The sequence below is a fragment of the Bos grunniens genome, chromosome 19 (genome assembly GCF_055505025.1).
Source record: "Bos grunniens cultivar Pamir isolate PY7600 chromosome 19, Bosgru_T2T1.0, whole genome shotgun sequence".
Lineage (NCBI taxonomy): Eukaryota > Metazoa > Chordata > Mammalia > Artiodactyla > Bovidae > Bos > Bos grunniens.
In genome coordinates, this window is record NC_141183.1 from 48,370,769 (window position 1) to 48,392,472 (window position 21,704).

The following is a 21,704-nucleotide window of genomic DNA, read 5'->3' on the forward strand; positions in this document are numbered from 1 at the left end:
TCCGGCTCGCGTCGAGGGCCTCGCCGCCTCCCGCCCTCCCCGCGGCCCCGGCGGGGAGCCGGTGCCCCCTCCCGAAAGGGGAGGCCCCTCCGGGAGCAGCGGCCGCGGGGCTCTCACTTCCCGGCCCGGCTGCGTTCGAGCCTCAACGGTTTCCCTTCTCGGCTCCCTTTGAGGAAATGCTGAGTGGCGGCCGCGGGGGGCCTGTGAGCCAGGCAGGGTTCCCCAAACGGCTCCGTGCCTCCTGGTGGCCCAGCGCCTCCCAGACCCTGCGGAGGGGAGGGCGCGGCTAGGTGCCCTCCCCCCGGCTCCTGGAGTCCTGGAGGCGGCTTTTCATAAATCGCTTTGCAGGAAGGTGGTGGACCCTAATGTTTTTTGTTTTTTTTTTCTTGAGCGCCTCTTACGGGCCTGCTCTACTTTCACATACTCTGTGGTTCAGCATCTAGGGGTTACAGAGCCCTTTGTGAAGTTTCTTGAAAATGTTGACTGTTTCTCCCCCAAAACGTACAAGGCTGAATGCGCACCTTTTGTATACATTTGCAAGGGAGTTCAGAGCCCTACCCCCCACTCCCATTCGCCCATCCACGGACCCAGTGTCATTTTCCCCCTTCCCTTGAGGTAGATGTTTTCCTTGTCTTAGGAATAAGGAAGCGGACTCGGGGAAGTTAAGGGAAATTCTCAAAAGATAACATAGTCCCAGAACTGCACGGTCACACTTGTGCTCGCGTCTCTGATTCCCATTTACCTGCTGTTCTCTGCATCACGTCTCACTTCAGCAAGTAAAGCCTGCTTTTCGTTATCACCCGCAAGCAATTTGACGACAAAGCCGGGTGCAGGCTGAAAATAACTCCTAGTCTGTTGAAAGTTGGAACTGGGAGGATACTTTAGAAAGTAAGGATAAAAGAAAGTGGGGGGATACTATGTGGATATGGTCCTTGTTTCCATGTGAATTGATTGAGCTCCTTTGATTCTTGCTGTCCAGTTACTTCAGCATTTCCAGATTGAAGTTGCAGAGTTATAACCCGGCTAATTGCACACAGGGAACCTTTGCTTAAAGGATAATCGCTTCATTGACTATATAAGGGTTTTATTCTTAGAATGACAACTCTCTGAGTTAGGTACTATTATTGTCCACATTTTACAGTTGAGGAAATTGAGGAACTGAGAGATTAAGGAAATTACCAAGGTCTTCTGGCCAGTGAGCTAGGATTTGAAACCATGGGGTTAGGTTTTAGGCTCCATTTAATTGCCTCTCAAGATAGGGCTTCTGATTAAATCCCAAATCTATATAGTGGCTTAATTATTTTCTGAGGATAACAGATATTTTATATTTCACATTAAAGACTTCTTGAAAATAATGTCTTTTTTTTTTTTTAAGCTGCACCACTTGGCTTTCGAGATCTCAGTTCCTCCTCCAGGGTTTGAACCCTGGCCATGGCAGTAAAAGGACTGAGTCCTAACCACTAGGCTACCAGGGAACTCCCAATGTAATTTTTCTTGATGATTAAAAAGAAACTTTAGAATCTTATTATGCTAAAGGGACACGACTGAGCGACTGAACTGAACTGAACTGAATGCTAAAGGGTCACCATCCATTTTAAGGCTTAGGGTTTACTGGTGGCCTGAGAAAGGGTTTTATGTTACTTGAATTTTTTCGATTGTGATTTACTAGGTGGGTCGCCGTCTATGGGGTCGCACAGAGTCGTGCACGACTGAAGCGACTTAGCGCAGCAGCAGCAGATATACATTAAATAATATCTAAATGTTCAATTAGGTAATTGAACATCCTGTTGCAGACTGAATTTTCCTGTACTGGAATTGTTCATCCTGTAGGCAATAAATCTTTCATACCTGGTCTTCCCTGGTGGTCCTGTGGTTAAGACTCCGAGCTTCCACTGCAGGAGGCGCCAGTACGATTTCTGTTCAGGGATCAGACAGCAGCCAAAAAAAAAAATCCTTCATACTTTAGGAAATGTTTGGTTGATCAGCATGGATTATTGTGTTAGGATGTCAGCCTTTGAGGAAATTAGAAGCTCCTCTGTAACTCACTTTTCTGCCTCTCCCCCTTCTGTGCAGCTGTATGACTTTGGCTTTTAAGATCCTCTTCCCACCAACTCTCCGTGTACTCAGGAAAAAAGAACTGTGCCTATTCCGAGAACATCGCCGGCCTGACATAAGACACTTTGGCCGGTGGTCAGAGACAGTTTTTTGTGGACACCACCTCCTCCAGAGAAGAAAGCCTGTTCCGTCCTTCCAGGAAAGCAACCTAAAACCACGTGCCACCTGCCTTGTTTACTTGCCAGGGTCGCATGTGGGACTCTGCAGTGGCCCCTGTGAGATGGCAGAGCAACGCTTCTGTGTGGACTACGCCAAGCGTGGCACGGCTGGCTGCAAAAAATGCAAGGAAAAGATTGTCAAGGGCGTATGCCGAATCGGCAAAGTGGTGCCCAATCCCTTTTCAGAGTCGGGGGGCGATATGAAAGAGTGGTACCACATTAAATGCATGTTTGAGAAACTGGAGCGGGCCCGGGCCACCACAAAAAAAATTGAGGACCTCACCGAGCTGGAAGGCTGGGAAGAGCTGGAAGAGAACGAGAAAGAGCAGATAAGTCAGCACATTGCAGGTGGGCTGGAGAATACTGCTTTCTCATCTTACTGGCTCTGAGAGGCCACGAGATGAGAGTAGAGCCCAATTTCTTTCATCCTATCTTTAAGTTTATTGTTCAGAAATAACTTCAAACTCAGGAATGTTGCAAGAATAAAAATAGTACATAGTACAAAGAATGCTCATGTTCACTTTTTTTTTTTTTTTTTTTTTCTGGCTGTGCTGTGAGGCTTGTGGGATTTTAGTTCTCTGACCAGGGATTAAACCCAGGTCCTCAGCAGTGAGAGTGCAGAGTCCTAACCCCTGCACCTCCAGGGAATTCCCTCAGATTTACCTGTTAACATTTTGCTCTCTGCTTGATCATTTGTGTTCATGTTTGTGCTCACTCTTTCGCTCTCTTTGTTACTCTCTCCTTCCACACAGGTGACTTTTTTTCCCCCAGAACCATTTGGGCATGCATCATGGTCCTTTGCCTTTAAATACTTCAATGTGTATATCTTAAGAATAGGATATCATGACTGTAATATAGCTATCAACCAGTAAATTTATCTTTGATATAATGCTTTAATCTACCGTCTGTATTCTAGTTTTGTCAGTTGATCAGATAATTTATAACTTTTCTCTCCCTTCAGTATGGAATCCTGATACAAGATCAGGTATTGCACTGAGTTGTCGAGTCTGGCCTCCTTTAATCTGGAACATCTCTGAGGTCTTTGTTTTCTTTTATGACATTGACATTTTTGAAGAAAAGAGTACCTACACTACTCCCTTTTCTCTCTCAACTTATTTTCTGTATGGACTCAGATTGCTACTTTTTCCTGGTGGCTTATCATTGTCCTGTACTTTATTAATTTGGTGCTAAATTGTCCCATATTTGGTCAGTTGGGAACCCCTTTGAGCTAGTTTTTGTCCTTGATGTCCAGATCACTTTTTAAAAATTGTTTTAAAGTACTCCCTTGCTTTCTGGCCTAACAGTATGCTCACTCTTAGGATTACCTATCTCAGTCGTGAAATCAGCCGTTTCTCTGAAGAGTCCTTGTTCCTGTTAGTGGGGGAAATGGCATTAGAGACAAAAATGTTGACGCTCTGTGCCCTGGGTGCATGAGATATCCTTGCTTCTGGGCCCTTTCAGCAGACAGAACTGGAAAATACGTGTTTGTATATACACAAAAACATATATGTGCACATATACGTGTATTCCAATGTATGCATATTTTAGAAATCTGACACTGATAAATCCAATTAGTCCTTTCTGACCTTCAGTGTCTTTGTAATATTCATGTCTTCAGTTTAGTTCTAGTCAGTATAGGGGGACTAAAATGGACCTCTGTCCTTTTTCTTTGAGAGGAAAATGACTTCAGGGAGAAAACTAATACATTTTTTTTTCCAGCCTCCCTCCCGCCCTGCCCAGCCTTAGCCATTGGCTTCACCCTTTATTACTTCCGGACCCAGCTCATTCAGAGGAAGAAAAATACGAGGGAGAGTTAAACTGTCACACAGCTCAAGTACTCAGCAGCTGCAAGTTTTCCTGCACGTACCAGATCAACATGCTCTGTTTATCCAACTTCATTTTACTTTCTTGTTTATCTTTAAATTGGGGCTAATTCCATAAGCTGAGGTCCTCACATTTTATCTGTTGACACATGATTTCTGACTTCCTCTGAATAATCTGAAGGTTATATGTGAGATAGGGGTGGAGAGTATTGATGAATATTTAAGTTACTAATAAAAGTAAAGAATAACTGGGTCTTTTGTCCCTAGAACACCTTCTCCCCAATACCCTAATACCTATTACTTCCAGTCAAGACGACCAGCCAGCCAGCAGTCACCTTTCAATTAATACCATGGTAGTAACTTACCTAGCCAGGCTGTAAGAGCAATTGATAGAGTCTTTGAAAGCTTTCTCAGGGATTTTTCACTGAAAGATATTTTCCCTTCTTTTTGGGGTCCTACAGATCTATCTTCCAAGGCAACAAGCACACCAAAGAAGAAAGCTGTTGTCCAGGCTAAGTTGACAGCCACTGGCCAGGTAGCATCTCCAGTGAAAGGTGCCTCATTTGTCACCAATTCCAATCCCCGGAAGTTTTCTGGCTTTTCAGGTAAGATAGGTTAGGGCTACGTGAGCTGTTGCAGTCCTTTTAATTAGGTATCCCGGGAGACCAAAATTTGGTACTCTGGTTAAGAGTGACCATTCTGTGCCATCTAGCCTGCTTAATACAGTTGACTATTAAACATCACAGGCGTTAGGGGCTCCAAATCCCCTGCGCAGTTGAAATTCTTTATCCGAGGTTCCACTTTCTGCATGGTTCCACCATACCCTCAGTTCTGCATCCCTGGATTCAATCAATTGCGGATTGTATAGTACTTATTTGCTATTGAAAAACTGTGTGTGTAAGTGGACCCATGCAGTTCAAACCCATGTTTTTCAAGAGTCAACTGTAATTTGCTTTCATCTGAGCAGAGAGGTAATGGCCAGCTAATTCTCAGCAACCCACAATGTATAGCATTTCTTTGTATATTTTAATCTCTGTTGCAGCAAAAAGATGTTTGTTCTTTCAAGACTTTTTTCCCCTTGAAGTAGCTTACATGGATCAGACATTATTACAACCTGCTGTTTACTTCCTTGTTTGGGTTTTGTTTTTGTTTTTTTTTTAACATTCTTTTACTTATTTGGCTGCGCCAGGTCTTAGTGTGGCACACGGGATCGTTCCTCTTTGCTGTGGAATGCAGCATCTTTAGTTTTGGCCTTTGAACTCTTGGTTGTAGCCTGTGGGACCCAGTTCCCTGACCAGGGATCAAACCTCAGCCCCCTGCATTGGCAGCATGGAGTCTTGGCCACTGGACCACCAGGGAAGTCCCATCTTTGCTTTTTGATAATGGAAGACTCGTGAGGAATTGCATGCCTCCACTCGCCCAAATTGGAGGTGAAAGTAGAGGAGCGAGATGTCCTGCATGTCCTTGTGTAGCAGACGGTGTTGGGCTGGGGCTTTTGCCTGTGTGGTTCCATTTGTTCTTCATTTAACGTTGGGGAGTACTTTTATTAGGCCCATTTTATGAATGAGGAGACCAGTGCTCGGCATCATTATGGAGTTTCTAATAGTTACACTGAAGTCTGTTTAACTTCAATACCTGTGCTTTTTTACCCTCCACCTTGTTACCTGTTTTATTTGGACACATTCTTTTGACTGCCTCAGCTAAAGAAAATAAAGTCAAAACTCAGGAGCTCAGAAGTTGTTTGAGGAGATTGCTCTGTATGAGTCAAAAAAGCCCGGACTTGAGGTCAGAAGACCTGGGTCCTGGTCTGAGCCTCTGTGGCGTCATCTGTGAAGTGGGAATGGCAGCGCCTGCCTTGTGGACCCCACGGTGTCTCACAAGAATAAAGAAGAGAAAGTTGCAAAAACAGTGCCTGACTCTACGATTTTTTACATTTTTTTTTTTTTCTAATTTTATTTTATTTTTAATCTTTACATAATTGTATTAGTTTTGCCAAATATCAAAATGAATCTGCCACAGGTATACATGTGTTCCCCATCCCGAACCCTCCTCCCTCCTCCCTCCCCATACCAACCCTCTGGGCCGTCCAGTGCACCAGCCCCAAGCATCCAGCATCGTGCATTGAACCTGGACTGGCATCTCGTTTCCTACATGGTATTTTACATGTTTCAATGCCATTCTCCCAAATCTTCCCACCCTCTCCCTCTCCCACAGAGTCCATAAGACTGTTCTATACATCAGTGTCTCTTTTGCTGTCTCATATACAGAGTTATTGTTACCATTAGATTTTTTACATTTTTAAACTCTGAGGTTTCCTTGGTTTTTGCCTAGTGGTCAGCCAAAGATAGAAATACGGAAGACTTCAGGTGTATTTCTGGAATAGCCTGGTTCTCAGGAGGGAATTTCAGGGAGGGCGGGTGTTCTGTTTCTTCCAAGCTGCCGAACAGTGACACTTTGGAGATTTTGTCCCTCAAAGTCCTCTTTAAATGCCAGGTCAGAGATGAGGATAGATTTCTAACTTACAAACCCCAGGCAAGAAGACACTTATATCAGCAGACAGCGTGGTAATGGCTGGCTGCTGCAAGCTTTCAGGGTGAAATTTACTTTGTAAATGGTCACAAGGAGGTAACAGGCTCACTTGTTTGGGTGTCTGGAGAGAAGTCCCCCTTGTTGCTTACCTTTTTTCAAGCTTTTATTTATGTATTTGTCCGTGTTGGTCTTAGTTGCAGCCTGTGGGATCTAGTTCCATGGCCAGGGATCACACCTGGGCCCCTGCACTGGGAACACGGAGTCTCGGCCACAGGACCACCAGGGAAGTTCCAAATCTAGAACTTTTCGTTATTGTTGTTGTTGTTAGTCACTCCATCGTGTCTTAACTCTTTGTGACCCCATGGACTGTAGCCTGCTGGGTTCCTCTGTCCACAGGGATTTCCAGATAAGAATGCTGAGCGGGTTGCCATTTCCTTCTCCAGGGAGTCCCTTCTGACCCAGGGATTGAACCCATGTCTCCTGCAAGTCTCCTGCATTGCAGGCAGATTCCTTACCACTGAGCCACGGGGGAAGCCTCCTTTTGTTTTTATAAGAAGAAAGAAGAAAAAGTGGTGATGGGGGTGATGGGGAGGGGCAGGGGGCTAGTGGCGAGCGACTGGGAATGCTTCTCTCCTCAGGCCTTGGTCTCCTCACCAATAAGAAGAGGTTGAACTAGATCATCTTTAAGGTTTCTTCCAGTTCCAACAATCTGCAGTAGCAGTAGTTTCAGAGTAACTAAGGCGTCCCTGATTTCTTTTTCCTCCCTGATTCCACCTTTTCTGGGTTCAGCTTTACAATTGTTCTGAAATCATCCTGACCACTCTTGGCTTGAAAATGGCCCTTGTTCTTCAGTAAGCACTCATGTAAGAAATACACATCAGCTGGTCCTTTGCTTCAGTGTGAGGCGGTTGTTTCTTTACTCTTAATAGCTGGGAGATTTGAGGAAATCACTTGACCTCTGTTTTTTCACCCACAAAATAGTACAATGATATCTGCTCCCAAAGGGCTCTTTGGGGAGATTAAGTGAAGCTACACATAGAGAACAGCAGAGTGCCTATTAGTTTCTCTTGCTTCCTTTTCAGCAAGGCAAAACGAATCATCTCTCCCTTTTTGTCTCTCCCACAGCCAAGCCCAACAACTCTGGGGAAGCCCACTCCAGCCCTACCCCTAAGACCCCTAAGACAAGTCTGTCCTCAAGCAAATGTGACCCGAAACACAAGGATTGTCTGCTGCGTGAGTTTCGGAAGTTGTGTGCCATGGTGGCTGAAAATCCTAGCTACAACACGAAAACCCAGATTATCCAGGACTTCCTTCAGAAAGGCTCAGCAGGAGGTGGGCCTCTAGCATCCTGGATGGGCTTCTCTTGAGAGCTCAGAGTCATGGCCAGCTTTATGGGCACGTGAACTGACAGTTGCACAGGCCTCGTGCTTGGTTTAATGCTCTGCTATATTGCTGTCTTGAAATTCACTGTGTAGCCAGATCTGTTCCAAACACACGGGCATCTTTCTTCCTTCCTTACTCTGCCCCGTAGGAGGCCAGAAGAACCTATCCCATTCGACCAAAAGGAAAATTCACTCTCCTGTTTGATTTGGGTTTTGTGAGACACTTGCACAGCTTGGAATATAATCTCCCAACTGTGTTCTTTTTCATTTGTCTAAAAAATGATCGTTGAACATCTGTGATGTGCCCATCACTGGGAACACAACAGTGAAAGTCATGGCTCTGCCCTGCAGGAGTTCATCCAGGGGCTACGGGGAAGCAGACACACAGACCCCCAGCTGCCAAATGCCATGGCCTCTGCTGCCGTGGTGAAACGCACACCCTCCCCTGAGGGCCTGTACATCGAGGCCAGCAATGCAGACATCTCTTTTGGTTCTTTGAGTTTATGTATTTATTTGTTTAAGCTCCATGTCTCAAGAAAGGTTTCTTCTGTCTCCTCCAGATGGTTTCCACGGTGACGTGTACCTAACAGTGAAGCTGCTGCTGCCGGGTGTTATTAAGAGTGTTTACAACTTGAATGATAAGCAGATTGTGAAGCTTTTCAGCCGCATTTTTAACTGCAACTCAGATGACATGACACGAGACCTAGAGCAGGTCAGAGAAAGGGGAGGGTAGGTGGATTCCAAGTGGGGTTCTGCGGAGCCAGTCACCTGCACTCTTTTTTTTCCTGGGAGAGCACATACTGTTTCAGAAAACTGAAACCCACTTGAGCAAGCTTTCATTATGAGAGGAGTTGAATGGGAGGCTACAGCTGTTAGTTTCACCAGATTCTGAAGACTGGACTTAGATTACTGCTGAGCCTGAGAGAAAGACCTAGACTTCGAGGGTGGACCTTCGACTTCCCACTCTCTCTCCAGGGGCTCTTGTTCTAGGCCTTTATTTGGCCTTACCATGTGGCATGTATTAATAGGGTCTTAGTTCCCTAAAAGGGATCGAACCTGTGACCCCTGTGTTGGAAGCTCAGCGTCTTACCCACTATCAGGGAATTCCCTCTGGGCCCTGTTTTTTCCTTGCTTTTTTTCCCCTTATAACTTGGGCTTGCCATTCAGTTTTGGTTTGTTCATGACTCCAGCCTTGACATCTAGAAAGTTGCTGTCCAAACACCCCCGTAATCTGATGACTGTGTCTGTCTCGTAGTTCAGATTCTAACAGGACTCACATTGGCTTGACCCTGCATTAGTTCTTACGTCACTTCTCAGCTGAGGCAGGCGGCCAGATCCTGTGGTGGGTGGAGGTGCCCTTTCCAGGAGCTGTGGGTGGGATACATTCTCTAAACAGTGAAGTCGATATTTGTGAGTTTCGGACAGGAGCAGTGATTGAAATCTCTAATTCACCTGTAGTCATGAGGGCTTGGGGGTTATGTATGGCCACTTTGGGGTTGCTGCATGGTATTTTGGTTTTTGGAGACAGGGTGACGTGTCAGAGACAATCAGAGTCTTCTTTGAGCAGAGCAAGTCTTTCCCTCCAGCTGCCAAGAGCCTCCTTACCATCCAGGAGGTGGACGAATTCCTCCTGCGGCTCTCCAAGCTCACCAAGGAGGATGAGCAGCAACAGGCCCTGCAGGATATCGCCTCCAGGTGGGGCACTGCCCACTGGGGATGGGCCTGGGGAGACAGAATCACTAGGAGGGAAGGTGTGGGAGTCTAGAGCTTTGTCAGTTGCATGTGCCTCATCCCTCTAGGTGTACAGCCAATGACCTTAAGTGCATCATCAGGCTGATCAAGCATGACCTGAAGATGAACTCAGGGGCAAAACACGTGTAAGTACCAAGTCCTCGATGGTGGAAGCTGCCCCCACTCTGTGTTGTCAGCTGGTGTCGGAGACTTGGAAGCCCCGATTTGGGTTTGAGTCCTGATTCTGCCGCCGTCCTTCCTGTGGGACCCGTCAGTTGACCTAGCTCAGCCTCCGTTTTCTCATGTTAAAGGGAGATAATAGTACCCTTTTCACAGAGTTGTTAGAATCAAACACAGGGAATATGTCCAATAAGTATGAGTTGCTTGCCCACGCCAGTCCCCTCTTTGGTAGGGCAGCATCCAGGTAGCATGGTATCTCAAAAGAGCTGAGTTTTCCAAGATCTTTTTCTCCTGTGACAGTCTTTAGACAATAGGACATAACTGCTTCCCCATATATTGGGATTCATGGGTCCCAATATATGGGGAAGCGGTTATGTCCTGTTGTTGCTGGACATGATATGTTGCAGCATATTGCTGCTATCTAGAGCAGTAAGGTCAAGAACAGTGGTGTTTGTTTCCTTGCCCCTGTCGGCCTCGGCAGGCTAGATGCGCTAGACCCCAATGCCTATGAAGCCTTCAAAGCCTCACGCAACCTGCAGGATGTGGTGGAGCGGGTCCTCCGCAACGAGCAGGAGGTGGAGAAGGAGCCAGGCCAGAGACGAGCTCTGAGTGTCCAGGCCTCTCTGATGACCCCAGTGCAGCCCATGCTGGTAAGGACGTTGCTCTTGCCCTGCTTTCTGCTCCTGTGTGAGGTTACTACCCTTCCCTGTGAGATCTGAGAGGGTATGATAGTGAAGGCCCCGCAAGAAAGATGGCTGGAAGATTTGGGGGAAGGAAAAGTAGAGTTGCAGGGGGTGTTTCTCCTGGGGGAGTCTGGCAGAGGGGGAGATAGTGTGAGCAGTGGAAAAACCTGAGAACTCAGCCATCTCTGCCCTCAGCCAGCTGTGGAATCTTAGGTGAGGTCCTTAGTCTCTCTTGATCCTTTTTTCTTACGTGAATGGTGTCTGAAGTGTCTACCCTGAGCAGTTCATCTGTCATCTTTCCTGAAGTCAGGGGGATGTGTGCAGTAACTCCTGAGTCTCTGTGACATGCCCCAAAGTAGCTCTGAGAGTTGGTGACAGAGCCAGCCTTCATGTGAGGGGGTACTTTGGCTCTCCTTTTTTTTCTGGAATGAGAAGAAGCTTAAGGAATGAAGACCAGCTCTCCTTGGGCCTCTGCTTGTTTCATGATAAATGGGATTTCCTTTCTGGCGTGGGTTTTCCTGTGCAATAGGACAGTCCCCGCCTGCCGCTGTGCCTGCTCTGAGAGCCTTTGTATTGTTTCAGTGGGGTACACTGCTTTCTATGAAACAGCCTTGTGGTGTTTTCCTGAAGTCCTAGTCTGGGGTTCTGTGTTGGGATAGCCAGCACCAAAATAGTAAGATCTCCACTTGAAGGACAGGACCAGTCACCTCCATTAGTAGACGTTCTGATTTTTATAAGAATTTTTTTGGAATCTGTTACACAGTCTCATTTGATGCATGGCGTAACTTATACTGGGCTTCCCTGGTGGCTCAGTGGTAAAGAATCCACCTTCCAATGCAGGAGACGCAGGTTTGATCCCTGGGTCGGGAAGATCCCCTGGAGAAGGAATTGGCAACCTACTCCAGTATTCTTGCCTGGGAAACACCATGGGCAGAGGAGCCTGGCGGGCTACAGTCCATGGGGTCAAAGAGTCAGATACAACTTAGTGACTAAACAGCAACAATCGGTTACACGGCTTCCTGGTTACCACCCAGGCTTTGGAGTTGGGTCTAGATTCACATCTCATTCCTGCCCTTCACTAGCTGTGTCAAAGAAAGTGGGCACATAACCTCTGTGAATTTCCGTTTTCTCATTCATAAAGTGAAAACAATATATCAGAATAGGACGCTGCCCAGCCTTTTCACTCCCTCCTGCCCTGAGGGTGCACTCTGGCTGAGGGGCCCCGGGCTTCATGCTGTCCCTGCCGAGCCACCTCTCTGGGAAAAGCACCTTAAGTCTCCAGGCTTGTCTCCCCCTCCCCTGCCCCCAAGGCTGAGGCCTGCAAGTCCATCGAGTATGCCATGAAGAAGTGTCCAAACGGCATGTTCTCTGAGATCAAGTATGACGGGGAGCGAGTCCAGGTGCATAAGAAGGGGGACCACTTCAGCTACTTCAGCCGCAGTCTCAAGCCCGTCCTGCCACACAAGGTACAGAGCCCTTCCTTTCTGCCAGGACTCTTCTACCTGTCTCTAAGGATCTCAAAGCCTGTGTTCCGTTGCCATTTCAGCTCTGGTGCAAAATAGAATCTGTTTTGTATTTGTTCAATAGAAGAATGTATTGATTTATTCATTTTTGGAATCTTCCAATAATGTGGGGCTGCTCAGGAGGAACAGCCCGAGAGCGTAGCTGGGGGTCAGCCATTGTGGAGCCTAGGGGCAGTGACACCAGGACACCGAGTTTAGCTGGTGCCTGTCGTCTGCCTTTCTAGGTCCTGTGTGCTCCCCCTGAGCTATGTCGTGGCTCGGGTACAAAGAACTGTTAGGCAGTCAGTCATTAATGTATTCAACTTTTTTTTTTTTTTAATGTTGTGTCTGCGCCACATAGCATGCAGTATGTTAGTTCCCCCACCAGGGAGCAAGCCTGTGCGCCCTGCAGTGGGAGCACAGTCTTGTCCACTGGACCACCAGGGAAGTCCCCTGTTCCACGGATGTTTATCAAGGGTTTATACCAGGCACTGTCGAAGGTAGTGGGCATCCAGCATTTAATGAAAAATTTCAAAAAAGGACGGAAGTTCTGTGCCTCCAGGGGCTTACATTCAGACGTAAACACAGTCCCATGGGGGCTTCTGAGACCCCGGCTTCTGCCCTTAATCGGGGGGCATTCAGAACCTCGCCCCTCAGCCCTTCTCAGCTCCCGGGGCCTCTGGGAGCCCTTGGGGGTTGTCCAGGGAAAAGCAGTGGGGACAGCTGGCTCGGGTAGCTGGGGCATGGGTAGCCCTCCTGTCCCTGCTCCCCCTTCTGTCTGCTCAGAGTCCCGGGGGAGGGGACGCTCACACCCTTGCCCAGCCTCGCCTGCCTGGGCAATCAGGCAAGGCCGTCAGTTTTGAGTGTTTCTGAGAGCTGAGCAGGACCTCTTTGCGAGCATTAGTGAAGACCCTCCTCATTTTTCTCACTGCTCCTAAGGGAGTCCATTTCTCTCTTTCTCTCCTTTTCCCACTGGTCTGTTCTCCTGCACGAATCCCGCCTGCCCACCTTCCCTCCCTCTGTTCCATGTTTGTCTGCCTCCCTTCTTCCCCTCATTTTCACCTTCAATCTTTTCCTTTTTCCTGCAAATTCTCTGCAGCCAATAGAAACTGACCCCGAGGTGAGCTGACCTCTTCCAGGGTCTGGGCCGAGGTCCTGAAACAGCTGATTGTTCCTGTCTGGCCAGTTGCCAAGACCTAAGTCTGTTTGCACATCAGCCAGGCTGGCGCGTGTTGTGTTCCGTGTTCCCTCGGGGCCCAGCTTTAGCTCTCTGTGTCCTGGCTCCCTCTGAGTGACCCTTCTGCCTCCAGGTGGCCCACTTTAAGGACTTCATCCCCCGGGCTTTCCCTGGGGGCCACAGCATGATCTTGGACTCTGAGGTGCTCCTGATCGACAACAGGACAGGCAAACCACTGCCCTTTGGGACCCTGGGAGTGCACAAGGTACTGGTTCAGGCCCAGTGAGCAAGAGTGAGTGTGTGCGTGAGTGTGCCTTCAGTCCAGACACAGAGGGCTGTGTCGCTGACTTAGGGTCAAGCTTCATCTTTGGATTGGTACTGACTTTAGCCCTAAGTTTGGATATGTTTTGTTTTTGTGTTTTGCATAAGAAGAGCTTATAGTGGCACCTGGCTTATAACTGGGTCAGTCTCCACTTAGGATGTGTCTGCCAAGTGCCCTTGTGGCCCAGGGGCTTCACAGCACAAACACGCGTTATGTACCACACACTTCAGAGGGTCTGTGAAAGTGGACTGCTTCTCCCGTGTGTCCCTCATGTACCTGCTACCTCATTTTCCCTTACAGAAAGCTGCCTTCCAGGATGCCAATGTCTGCCTGTTTGTTTTTGATTGTATCTACTTCAATGATGTCAGCTTGATGGATAGGTGAGGAGTCTATTTTTGATTCCTGGGTAGGGAGGCGGGGGCCCGAGATTGGAAAGGAGAGAGGGCAAGGAGCTGGTGCAAGTGCTTCTGGGCCCAGGAGCTGCAGTGGGAAGGAGCGAGAGGGAGCACAATCACTGCACAGCCGGCTCCCCATTCAGTGTTAGGAAGAGCCAGTATGCTGACGAGATCTTGACTCTGAAAGCTTAAGTCAGAGGAAACCCCGCCACCCGAGGCAGAATGGACTCTTGACGAGACACCGACTACGAGCACTGAAGGGTTTCCTTACCTCTTCAGAAGCGCCTCTGGGTGCATAAGGCAGATGAATTTCAGTTCAGAGGCTTTAGTCTTGGGAGAGGCTGACAACCAGAAGCTTGGGATTGTCAGGCTGTGTGGTTGGGACCACCTTCAGGATAACTCACAGTCTTGACCTCTTGAGTCCCAGAAACCATTTGGCCCCCTCCTCCCTTAGAGAGGCATCCCTGCCCCCACCCCCACCCCCGCCTCCAGCCCTGAGTGTGCAGGGGGAGACAGAACTGCCAGGGTAGGAGCTGGGGTTTGGGCTTGAAGTCCTGGGGCCTGTCCGCCTGCTGACCCAAGCACAGCCCACCTGGGGCCTGGAGTGAGACAGGGTGCAGCGAAGGAGAGTCAGGGTTATTTTTCAAACGGGACCAGGGTTTACACAGTCTGTCTGGGCTGAGGAGGTAGAGACAGGACCTATAACAATGAAGTAACTCTGTGCCGCAGCTCATACCATCAGTCTTTGGTCCCAGTGGAGCCCTGGTCACCCTGGGCGGGCAGAACTGATAGGCACGAGGGCCCGGAGCCATGGCAGACCCAGGCCTCTCAGGAAGCCAGTCCATCCTTGTCCCCTCTCCTCAGAGCTGTGGGGAACATCCTGGCCTGACCTCAGCTCTCCTGTCCCCCTCAGGCCTCTGTGTGAGCGGCGGAAGCTTCTTCATGACAACATGGTGGAGATTCCCAACCGGATCATGTTCTCAGAAATGAAACAAGTCACAGTGAGTGAGGATCCCACCCTTGGCAGTGTCCTCGTGATTTGAAAACAAAGCAGAACACCGCATGGGTCAGACGTGGTTGGGAGGATGAGTGTTAGTTATTTTCTTAAGAGGAAGGCTGATGTGGATACGAGCAGACCTTGGAGATACTGTGGGTTTGGTTCTAGACCACCACAGTAAAGCAGTATCACAAGAAAATAAGTCACATAACTTATGAATTCCCAATGCATAGAAAAGTTACATTAACACTCCAGTCTATTAGGTGTGCAATAGCATTATGTCTAAAAAAACAACGTACATACCTTAACTAAAAATACTACTAAAAAATGCTTACCATTATCTGACATTTTGTTAAAAAAAAAAAAAAGGAAAATACAGTATCTGCAAAATGTGGTAAAGCAAAGCACAGTAAGACAGGCTCTGCCGGTGTTCGTGTGCTAGTCCCCACCTGGCAGGGCAGGGCGTGAGAGGTCCTTCCCAGGTGGGCGCCCAGAGTCACCGCTGAAGCAGCTCTGGTTGGTCCCTGCTCTGCTGGCCGTTTTGTTCCTTGTATTCAAGTCAGGGTGTTTGCAGCAGGCACTTGGCTAGTGTGTGAGAAGGAACCACCTCTGCCTCGCTTCCATAGCCCTTCTCTGTTCTCACATCAGTCTCAGTGTCTCTCCTGCTCTCCCCCAGAAAGCTTCCGACTTGGTGGACATGATCAACAGGGTGATCCAAGAGGGGCTGGAAGGGCTGGTGCTGAAGGACGTGAAGGTAAGTTGGTCACATCCTTTGCTTTCTTCCGCCCTGGCCAGGACGTGGCTGTGGCAGTTTGAGGTGCTGGCGGGGGTGCCTTCGCAGGATTCTGGATGTAAAGGCTGGGTTTGTTTTTGTGTCCTGAGTGCCTTGATGGAGTGGGAGGGCACTGCGACGGATCCAGGGTGTCTTGAGAGCAGGTAAAAAAACCCGCCCTTGCAGAGCCTCCATTCTCATTTGTGGTCTCTCTCTTGCTTGCTTCCCCTCAGGGTACATATGAGCCTGGAAAGCGTCATTGGCTGAAAGTGAAGAAAGACTATTTGAACGAGGGTGCCATGGCCGACACAGCTGACCTGGTGGTGCTTGGGGCCTTCTACGGGCAAGGGAGCAAAGGTCAGGGTGGCCTCTGGCCCCTGGGATGGTGCTTCTTTGAAAGGCACCACTCAAGGCATAGGCCGGCCTTTTTCCTGGCTGGACGTGCTAGCACAGCCAGTTGTGACGTCTGGAGCTCTGGCTTAGGGGCCCTGACCTTGCCCATGCTGCCTCAGGCAGGAACAGGGAGCGCTGCGGACCCAGGCAGGGAGAGGTCAGGCGAGAGTGCGCTGAGCTCACCGGCCCAAAAAGACACCAGCCACTGTTTCTCCAAGGCCTGGTGGCTTTCTCCTCAGGGAAAATCTCCATTTCCTAACGAGGGGAAGCTGGGGTCTGAGGAACTAGAAGTCGTGGCATCTTTTCCTGGGTGCCAGACGCCATTCAGCTCCTTTTAGTCCAGCATTCAGTGTGACTGTCCCGAATTCACTGAAGTTGGGACTCAAAAGGGTTAACCTCACACGGCTAGTGTGGATCCAGGTGATCTCCAGGGCTCCGACGCTGAGGCCCCGGCCCCTTCCTCCGCAGGCTGCCTCTCACAAGGCCGGCAGGTGCCCCCCCACCCTCAGCCCAGTCTCTCCTCCCCGCAGGTGGCATGATGTCCATCTTCCTCATGGGCTGCTATGACCCGAGCAGCCAGAAGTGGTGCACCGTCACCAAGTGTGCAGGAGGCCACGACGACGCGACGCTCGCCCGCCTGCAGACGGAACTGGACATGGTGAAGATCAGCAAGGTGAGGGGGCCCTGGGGCCCTGGCCTCTGGACCAGCCATCATTTCTGAGACGGGCAGTGTTGTGGGGCATGGCGGGGAAGCTGTAGGTCTCATTTGTCTGTCTCCACAGAAAAGGGCTGATGCTTGCATAGGAGCAGTGTTAGGCCCTCAAATCCTCTGAGGACCTACCCTGTGGAAACTGGCCTGTGTGCCATCCAGGCCACAGCCTCTCTGGGCAGGGAGGATGCCAGGGGTGAGGGGCAGCCTTTTGTGATAAGTCACCTCTTCTCACAAGCCTGCAACCAAGAGCGCGTTTAAGTCCTGTTTTGGCAACAGCCCAGGACAGCATCTTTTCTCCTCTAGGATCCCAGCAAGATACCCAACTGGCTGAAAATCAATAAGATCTACTACCCTGACTTCATCGTTCCAGACCCAAAGGTATTATCCCGTGGCCGGGGGTCCTCCAGCCCCCAAAATGAGCTTGTACATACTCTACTGCCACAGAGACGTCATCTCAGCATCGCTGACAGTCCACCCCAGGATGGGGAGCCAGGGGACAGGCACAGAAAAGACCAGTCAACACTGAGGGGCATCCTCACTAGACAGGAAGGGCCTCTCCTTCCTCGAGTCACACGCGGCCTGGCCCAGTCCTTCCTGCACTGACAGAGAGCTGAGGCCCAGGGAAGAAACAGGGCTCCCTAGGCCACACAGCATCGGCAGTGGGGCTAGAACTTGTCTCCCTGCTGTTATCCACTGCTGTTTCAGTTGTAACTGTGCTCTGTTGCTTTTAGCTGGGCTTCCAGGTGAGGCTCAGTGGTAAAGAATCTGCCTGTCAAGCAGGAGACACAGGTTCAGTCCCTGGATCAGGAAGATCCCCTGGAGGAGGAAATGGCAACCTACTCCAGTATTGTCAGGAGAATCCCATGGACAGAGGAGCCTGGCGGGCTGCAGTCTATGGGGTCACAAAGAGTCAGACGCAACTTAGCAGCTAAACAGCAGCATCAGCATTGCTTTTACCTGGGAAGGTGTTTTCTACTTAACCAGTGAATGACCTGACTTCTCCTGACAGAAAGCTGCCGTGTGGGAGATCACAGGGGCTGAATTCTCGAAATCTGAGGCTCACACAGCTGATGGGATCTCCATCCGATTCCCTCGCTGCACCCGAATCCGTGATGATAAGGACTGGAAGTCCGCCACGACCCTCCCCCAACTCAAGGTGCCGGCGACTGGGCTGCGCGTGTCCTGCTCCCCCCTCTCCCGGCTCTGGCACCCAGCGCACCTGACCCCCTGCGTCCTCCCCTTCTCCTTTCTCCAGCATGCTGAGAGGGGCCAGGAGGGCAGTTACTAGAAAAGGGGAGCAGTGCGGCCCCTGGAGAGAGCTCTGCCTGCATCAGGCCCCCTGGGCAGCCCTGGACCCTGTCTCTCAGCCTCCTGGGCAGGACTTGCCCCCCAGGCTTCAATCTCCACGTTGCTGAGAAGAACTGGGGAACAGAACAGTGATCTGTGCAGATTACTCCAGAAACTGGGCCAGAGCTAGAAAAGCACCGAGGAGGCCGGCTCCCTTGGCCTGCTGCGGTCCTCCTCCCCTCGTTTTCCTCAGCCCGGGCACCTAAGACACCACACAGACCGCCTGAGCCCCAAGGCTGGGAAAGGAGGGGTAACGCGACATTCTCCCCCTCTCAGGAGCTGTACCAGCTGTCCAAGGAGCGCGCGGCCTTCGCCATAACGGCCGGAGACGAGGGGAGCTCCGCCACAGGGGGCAGCAGTGGGGAGAACGAGGGCACCTCAGGGCCGGCTGTGCCTCACAAGGCCCCAAGAGCCTCCCCCAAGCAGCCTCCCACCAGCGCCAAGAAGGCTGGGGGCAAGCCGGGCGGCTGCACCAGCAGAGGTGGTAAGGAGGGAGGGGCTGGGGCACTGAGGAGTGGACAGGGACCCCATCTCCCCGCCCAGCCCTGAGGTCCTGGGACCCCCTGTCCACTGCAGCTGGCGTTGGCTGCGTTCCTGCTGTGTGTGCATCCGACGGCTAGCCGCTGATCTGCGGGTTACCCTCCTGCTCTGCACACGTGACAGACAGGGCCCCCGAGACCCCATGGGAGCTGGGGATGAGCCGCCTCTGAGCTCAGGGCTCAGCGGACAGCCCTTCCTGTCTCACCCGTGCTGATATCAGAGGAGCCTGCCCTTCTCTTAGCTCCCCTGACTTCAGGGACCATTATCACTGCTTCTGCCCTCTCGTGGTTCTCACCCTGAGCTCTCGCCTGTAGGCAACCTGCCAGCTGCAGAGCCCTCCCCTGTGAGAGCGGGAGTGAAACGGAAGGCTCCTGATGTGACCCCGTGCCAAGCCAAGGTGAGGGTGAGCGCCCCGTGTTCCCAGCCCTTTGCATTTGGACACTGCGCGATGGGCAATGTGTGGTCAGGCTGACTGCCCGCCCCCGCCCTCCAGCAGCACCCTGGCCTCGGGCAGGGCCGCAGTCCGCTGGCTCCACCCTGTGCCCTCTCGTTGCCTTGCAGAGGCGGCCAGCCAGCAAGCGGAGAGGAAGGAGAGCTGTGCCCACAGGCAGGAGATAGAGCAGCCAACAGGCTGCAGGGACCTGCCCAGCTGCCGGTCCCAAATCCCGGTTGCCATTAAAGGGGAGAAAACCCAGCCTGGGTGTGGGAGTGCAGCTGTGTGAGTTTGTGAACAGGGCCAGCCAGTGAGGAGCGGGAGAGGCCGCTGGTTCAGTTGACCGGCCTCCTCCTCTCCTCTCCTACTCCGTTGTCAGTTTGGTTTGACAACCACTATTGAGCACTTACCAAGGCCAGTAACTCAGTTCCACCCTGGAGGCACTGCTGGCTCAGAGGCAGATAGAGGTGTTGGCATCTGGTCACCACAGGGAGGCTGTGCCACCCCCGCCCCCCGCCCCGAGGCAGTCAGCGTGGAGGTCACGACACCCAGGCCCTGAACCATCACCATGGCACCCAGAGGACCTTGCGGTCTTTCCCCTGCCTGAAGCCCTGGAGCCCATCAGTCACGAGCAGGGCTCCCGGACCCTCGGCACGCACAAGACTGCTCGTGGGTCAGGCAGCATTACTCCGGGCCCACAGGCCCTGCCCACCAGTCCTTGGGTGGTTCCTGAGACTTGCGCTTCCCCTTTTCCAGGTCCCTCGTGGGGGACCCGTTCCCTCGCCCTTCTCTTCCTCTCAGCAAGGATGGAAAGGCATGTCGGTCTTGCATAACCTGGAGTGGCCGGAGGATGGGGGTTTGGGGTTTTTTATCTTTACTTGGCTGTACCAAATCTTAGTTGTGGCACACGGGGTCCTTACTTGTAGCATGTGGGACCTAGTTCCCTGACCAGGGATCAAACTTGGGCCTCTTGCACTGGGAGCTCAGTCTTCGCCACTGGAGCACCCAGGGAAATCCCAGGATGGGGGTTTTAGGCGTTACCTTTTCTCCTGTAAACACTTTCCCGGTGTCCTGACCGCCAGTCTCTGTCTCTCAGCTCCTTCCCGAGCGGGGTCAGAGCCAACCGCCCCAGCCCAGCCCAGCCCTGACTGCTGTGCGTTTGCAGGTGCTGCTGGACATCTTCACTGGAGTGCGGCTCTACCTGCCGCCCTCCACGCCAGACTTCAGCCGCCTCAGACGCTACTTTGTGGCATTCGATGGGGACCTGGTACAGGAATTTGACGTGGGCTCAGCCACACACGTGCTGGGTGGCGGGGACAGGAACCCCGAGGCCCAGCAGGTCTCCCCCGAGTGGATTTGGGCGTGTATCCGGAAACGGAGGCTGGTGGCTCCTTGCTAGGACTGCCGCCTGCCCCTCCCTCGTGTGTACTCCCGGCCGCACTGCTTCGGGGCGGGCGGGTGGCCGGTTGAACCCAGGGTGGGGGCCGCTCTCTTCTCCAAGCTATGCATCTTCCAGAGCCCACCAGCCCCGCCTACTGTCTTCCAGACTGGAGTGAGTTGCTGTGTGCCACCACTGAAGTCAGGTGCCAGTTTACATAGGTCTTTCAGATAGGGTGCTGGTTTTGACCTTTTTTTTTTCCCTATGAAAAGCTTTTTAAAAAAAAAAAAATGGAACCCTCTCAGAGTTATCTGTGTCCTTCCCCAAACACCTCCTATAATTCTAGTGATTAAGGAATGGAGGGGAGGCTGGCTGTTGAAGTTCCCCTTCTACTTCCAGGCTCCTTTTAAAGTTGTATTTAAAAGAGTATCCTCAGATGCTTATAGTGGGCAAAACTTGTATTCCGCCTGGCCATTTTTGCCAGGAATGAAATTGTATCTGAAAGAAAACAAAATGGATTTTTATGTCTCACTTCTCCGTGTTCTATTAAACAGTGTGTGGGTCCTGTTTGAAGGGAGGGGACCAGGAAGGACGGACAGGGAGGTGGTGTGGGCTCCGGGGCCACGGGCTCAGGAGGAGCTGCCCCTACCCCACCTGCAAACAAGACCAAAAAGCTCTTTGGAAACCCAGCTGAGGACAGATCTCCACAGCCTGCTTACAGAGAATGGCTCCTGTGCCACTTGAGGTAGATTTATTTGAATAAAGAGAAAACAATTGAGCATAGACGAGTCCAGTTCAGTAGAACTTTCTATGGCACTGGAAGAAGCGTCCTGGAAACCACTGGCTGACGGGAATCAACCACCTTCAGCTGCTGAGCATGTGAAACGTGCCGGTAACACAACCGAGGAGCTGAATTTACATCTTCATCAGCTTCAAGTCGCATGAGGCTAATGACGCTCACCGTGGACATTGCAGGTACAGACAGAGCTGGTTTGAAGCAAACCCTGAAACTAAACAGCTGTAACCCTAGAGGCATACAGGCCGGAAGTGCGCCTAAATCATGAAGTTGCTGAAAAGAGTAAGTGAACTGAAGGTGCAGCTGCACACATGGTGACCTGGAATTGGGAAGCCCAGG

General features: G+C 50.9%; 1 protein-coding gene and 1 long non-coding RNA gene across 12 annotated transcripts in view; one reads left to right on the plus strand and one right to left on the minus strand.

Annotated features, from left to right (window-relative positions):
• LOC147352551 (uncharacterized) overlaps positions 1 to 2,076 on the minus strand; it is a 21,572-nt gene extending 19,496 nt beyond the window's left edge. For 2 of the 3 annotated variants that reach the window (XR_015148252.1, XR_015148254.1), the window contains exon 1: positions 1,849 to 1,954. This is a non-coding gene — a long non-coding RNA (uncharacterized LOC147352551). Of the gene's footprint in view, positions 1 to 1,848 lie in introns of all 3 variants that reach the window. The other variant, XR_015148253.1, reaches the window with a different exon arrangement.
• Positions 1 to 21,100, plus strand: part of LIG3 (DNA ligase 3) — a 21,548-nt gene extending 448 nt beyond the window's left edge. The window contains exons 2-20 of one of the 9 annotated variants that reach the window (XM_086360275.1): positions 2,074 to 2,621; positions 4,558 to 4,701; positions 7,751 to 7,957; positions 8,568 to 8,719; positions 9,536 to 9,702; positions 9,807 to 9,884; positions 10,400 to 10,568; positions 11,912 to 12,067; positions 13,414 to 13,545; positions 13,903 to 13,982; positions 14,911 to 14,998; positions 15,671 to 15,748; positions 16,000 to 16,123; positions 16,690 to 16,832; positions 17,175 to 17,249; positions 17,881 to 18,027; positions 18,495 to 18,702; positions 19,073 to 19,155; positions 19,320 to 21,100. In XM_086360275.1, the coding sequence (XP_086216401.1) occupies positions 2,078 to 2,621; positions 4,558 to 4,701; positions 7,751 to 7,957; positions 8,568 to 8,719; positions 9,536 to 9,702; positions 9,807 to 9,884; positions 10,400 to 10,568; positions 11,912 to 12,067; positions 13,414 to 13,545; positions 13,903 to 13,982; positions 14,911 to 14,998; positions 15,671 to 15,748; positions 16,000 to 16,123; positions 16,690 to 16,832; positions 17,175 to 17,249; positions 17,881 to 18,027; positions 18,495 to 18,702; positions 19,073 to 19,155; positions 19,320 to 19,376 (2,832 nt within the window). In that variant the 5' untranslated portion in view covers positions 2,074 to 2,077 and the 3' untranslated portion in view covers positions 19,377 to 21,100. The remainder of the gene's footprint in view (positions 1 to 2,073; positions 2,622 to 4,557; positions 4,702 to 7,750; positions 7,958 to 8,567; positions 8,720 to 9,535; positions 9,703 to 9,806; positions 9,885 to 10,399; positions 10,569 to 11,911; positions 12,068 to 13,413; positions 13,546 to 13,902; positions 13,983 to 14,910; positions 14,999 to 15,670; positions 15,749 to 15,999; positions 16,124 to 16,689; positions 16,833 to 17,174; positions 17,250 to 17,880; positions 18,028 to 18,494; positions 18,703 to 19,072; positions 19,156 to 19,319) is intronic. The other 8 variants (XM_086360271.1, XM_086360272.1, XM_086360277.1 and 5 more) reach the window with 8 other exon arrangements.
• The last annotated feature ends 604 nt before the right edge of the window (positions 21,101 to 21,704 follow it).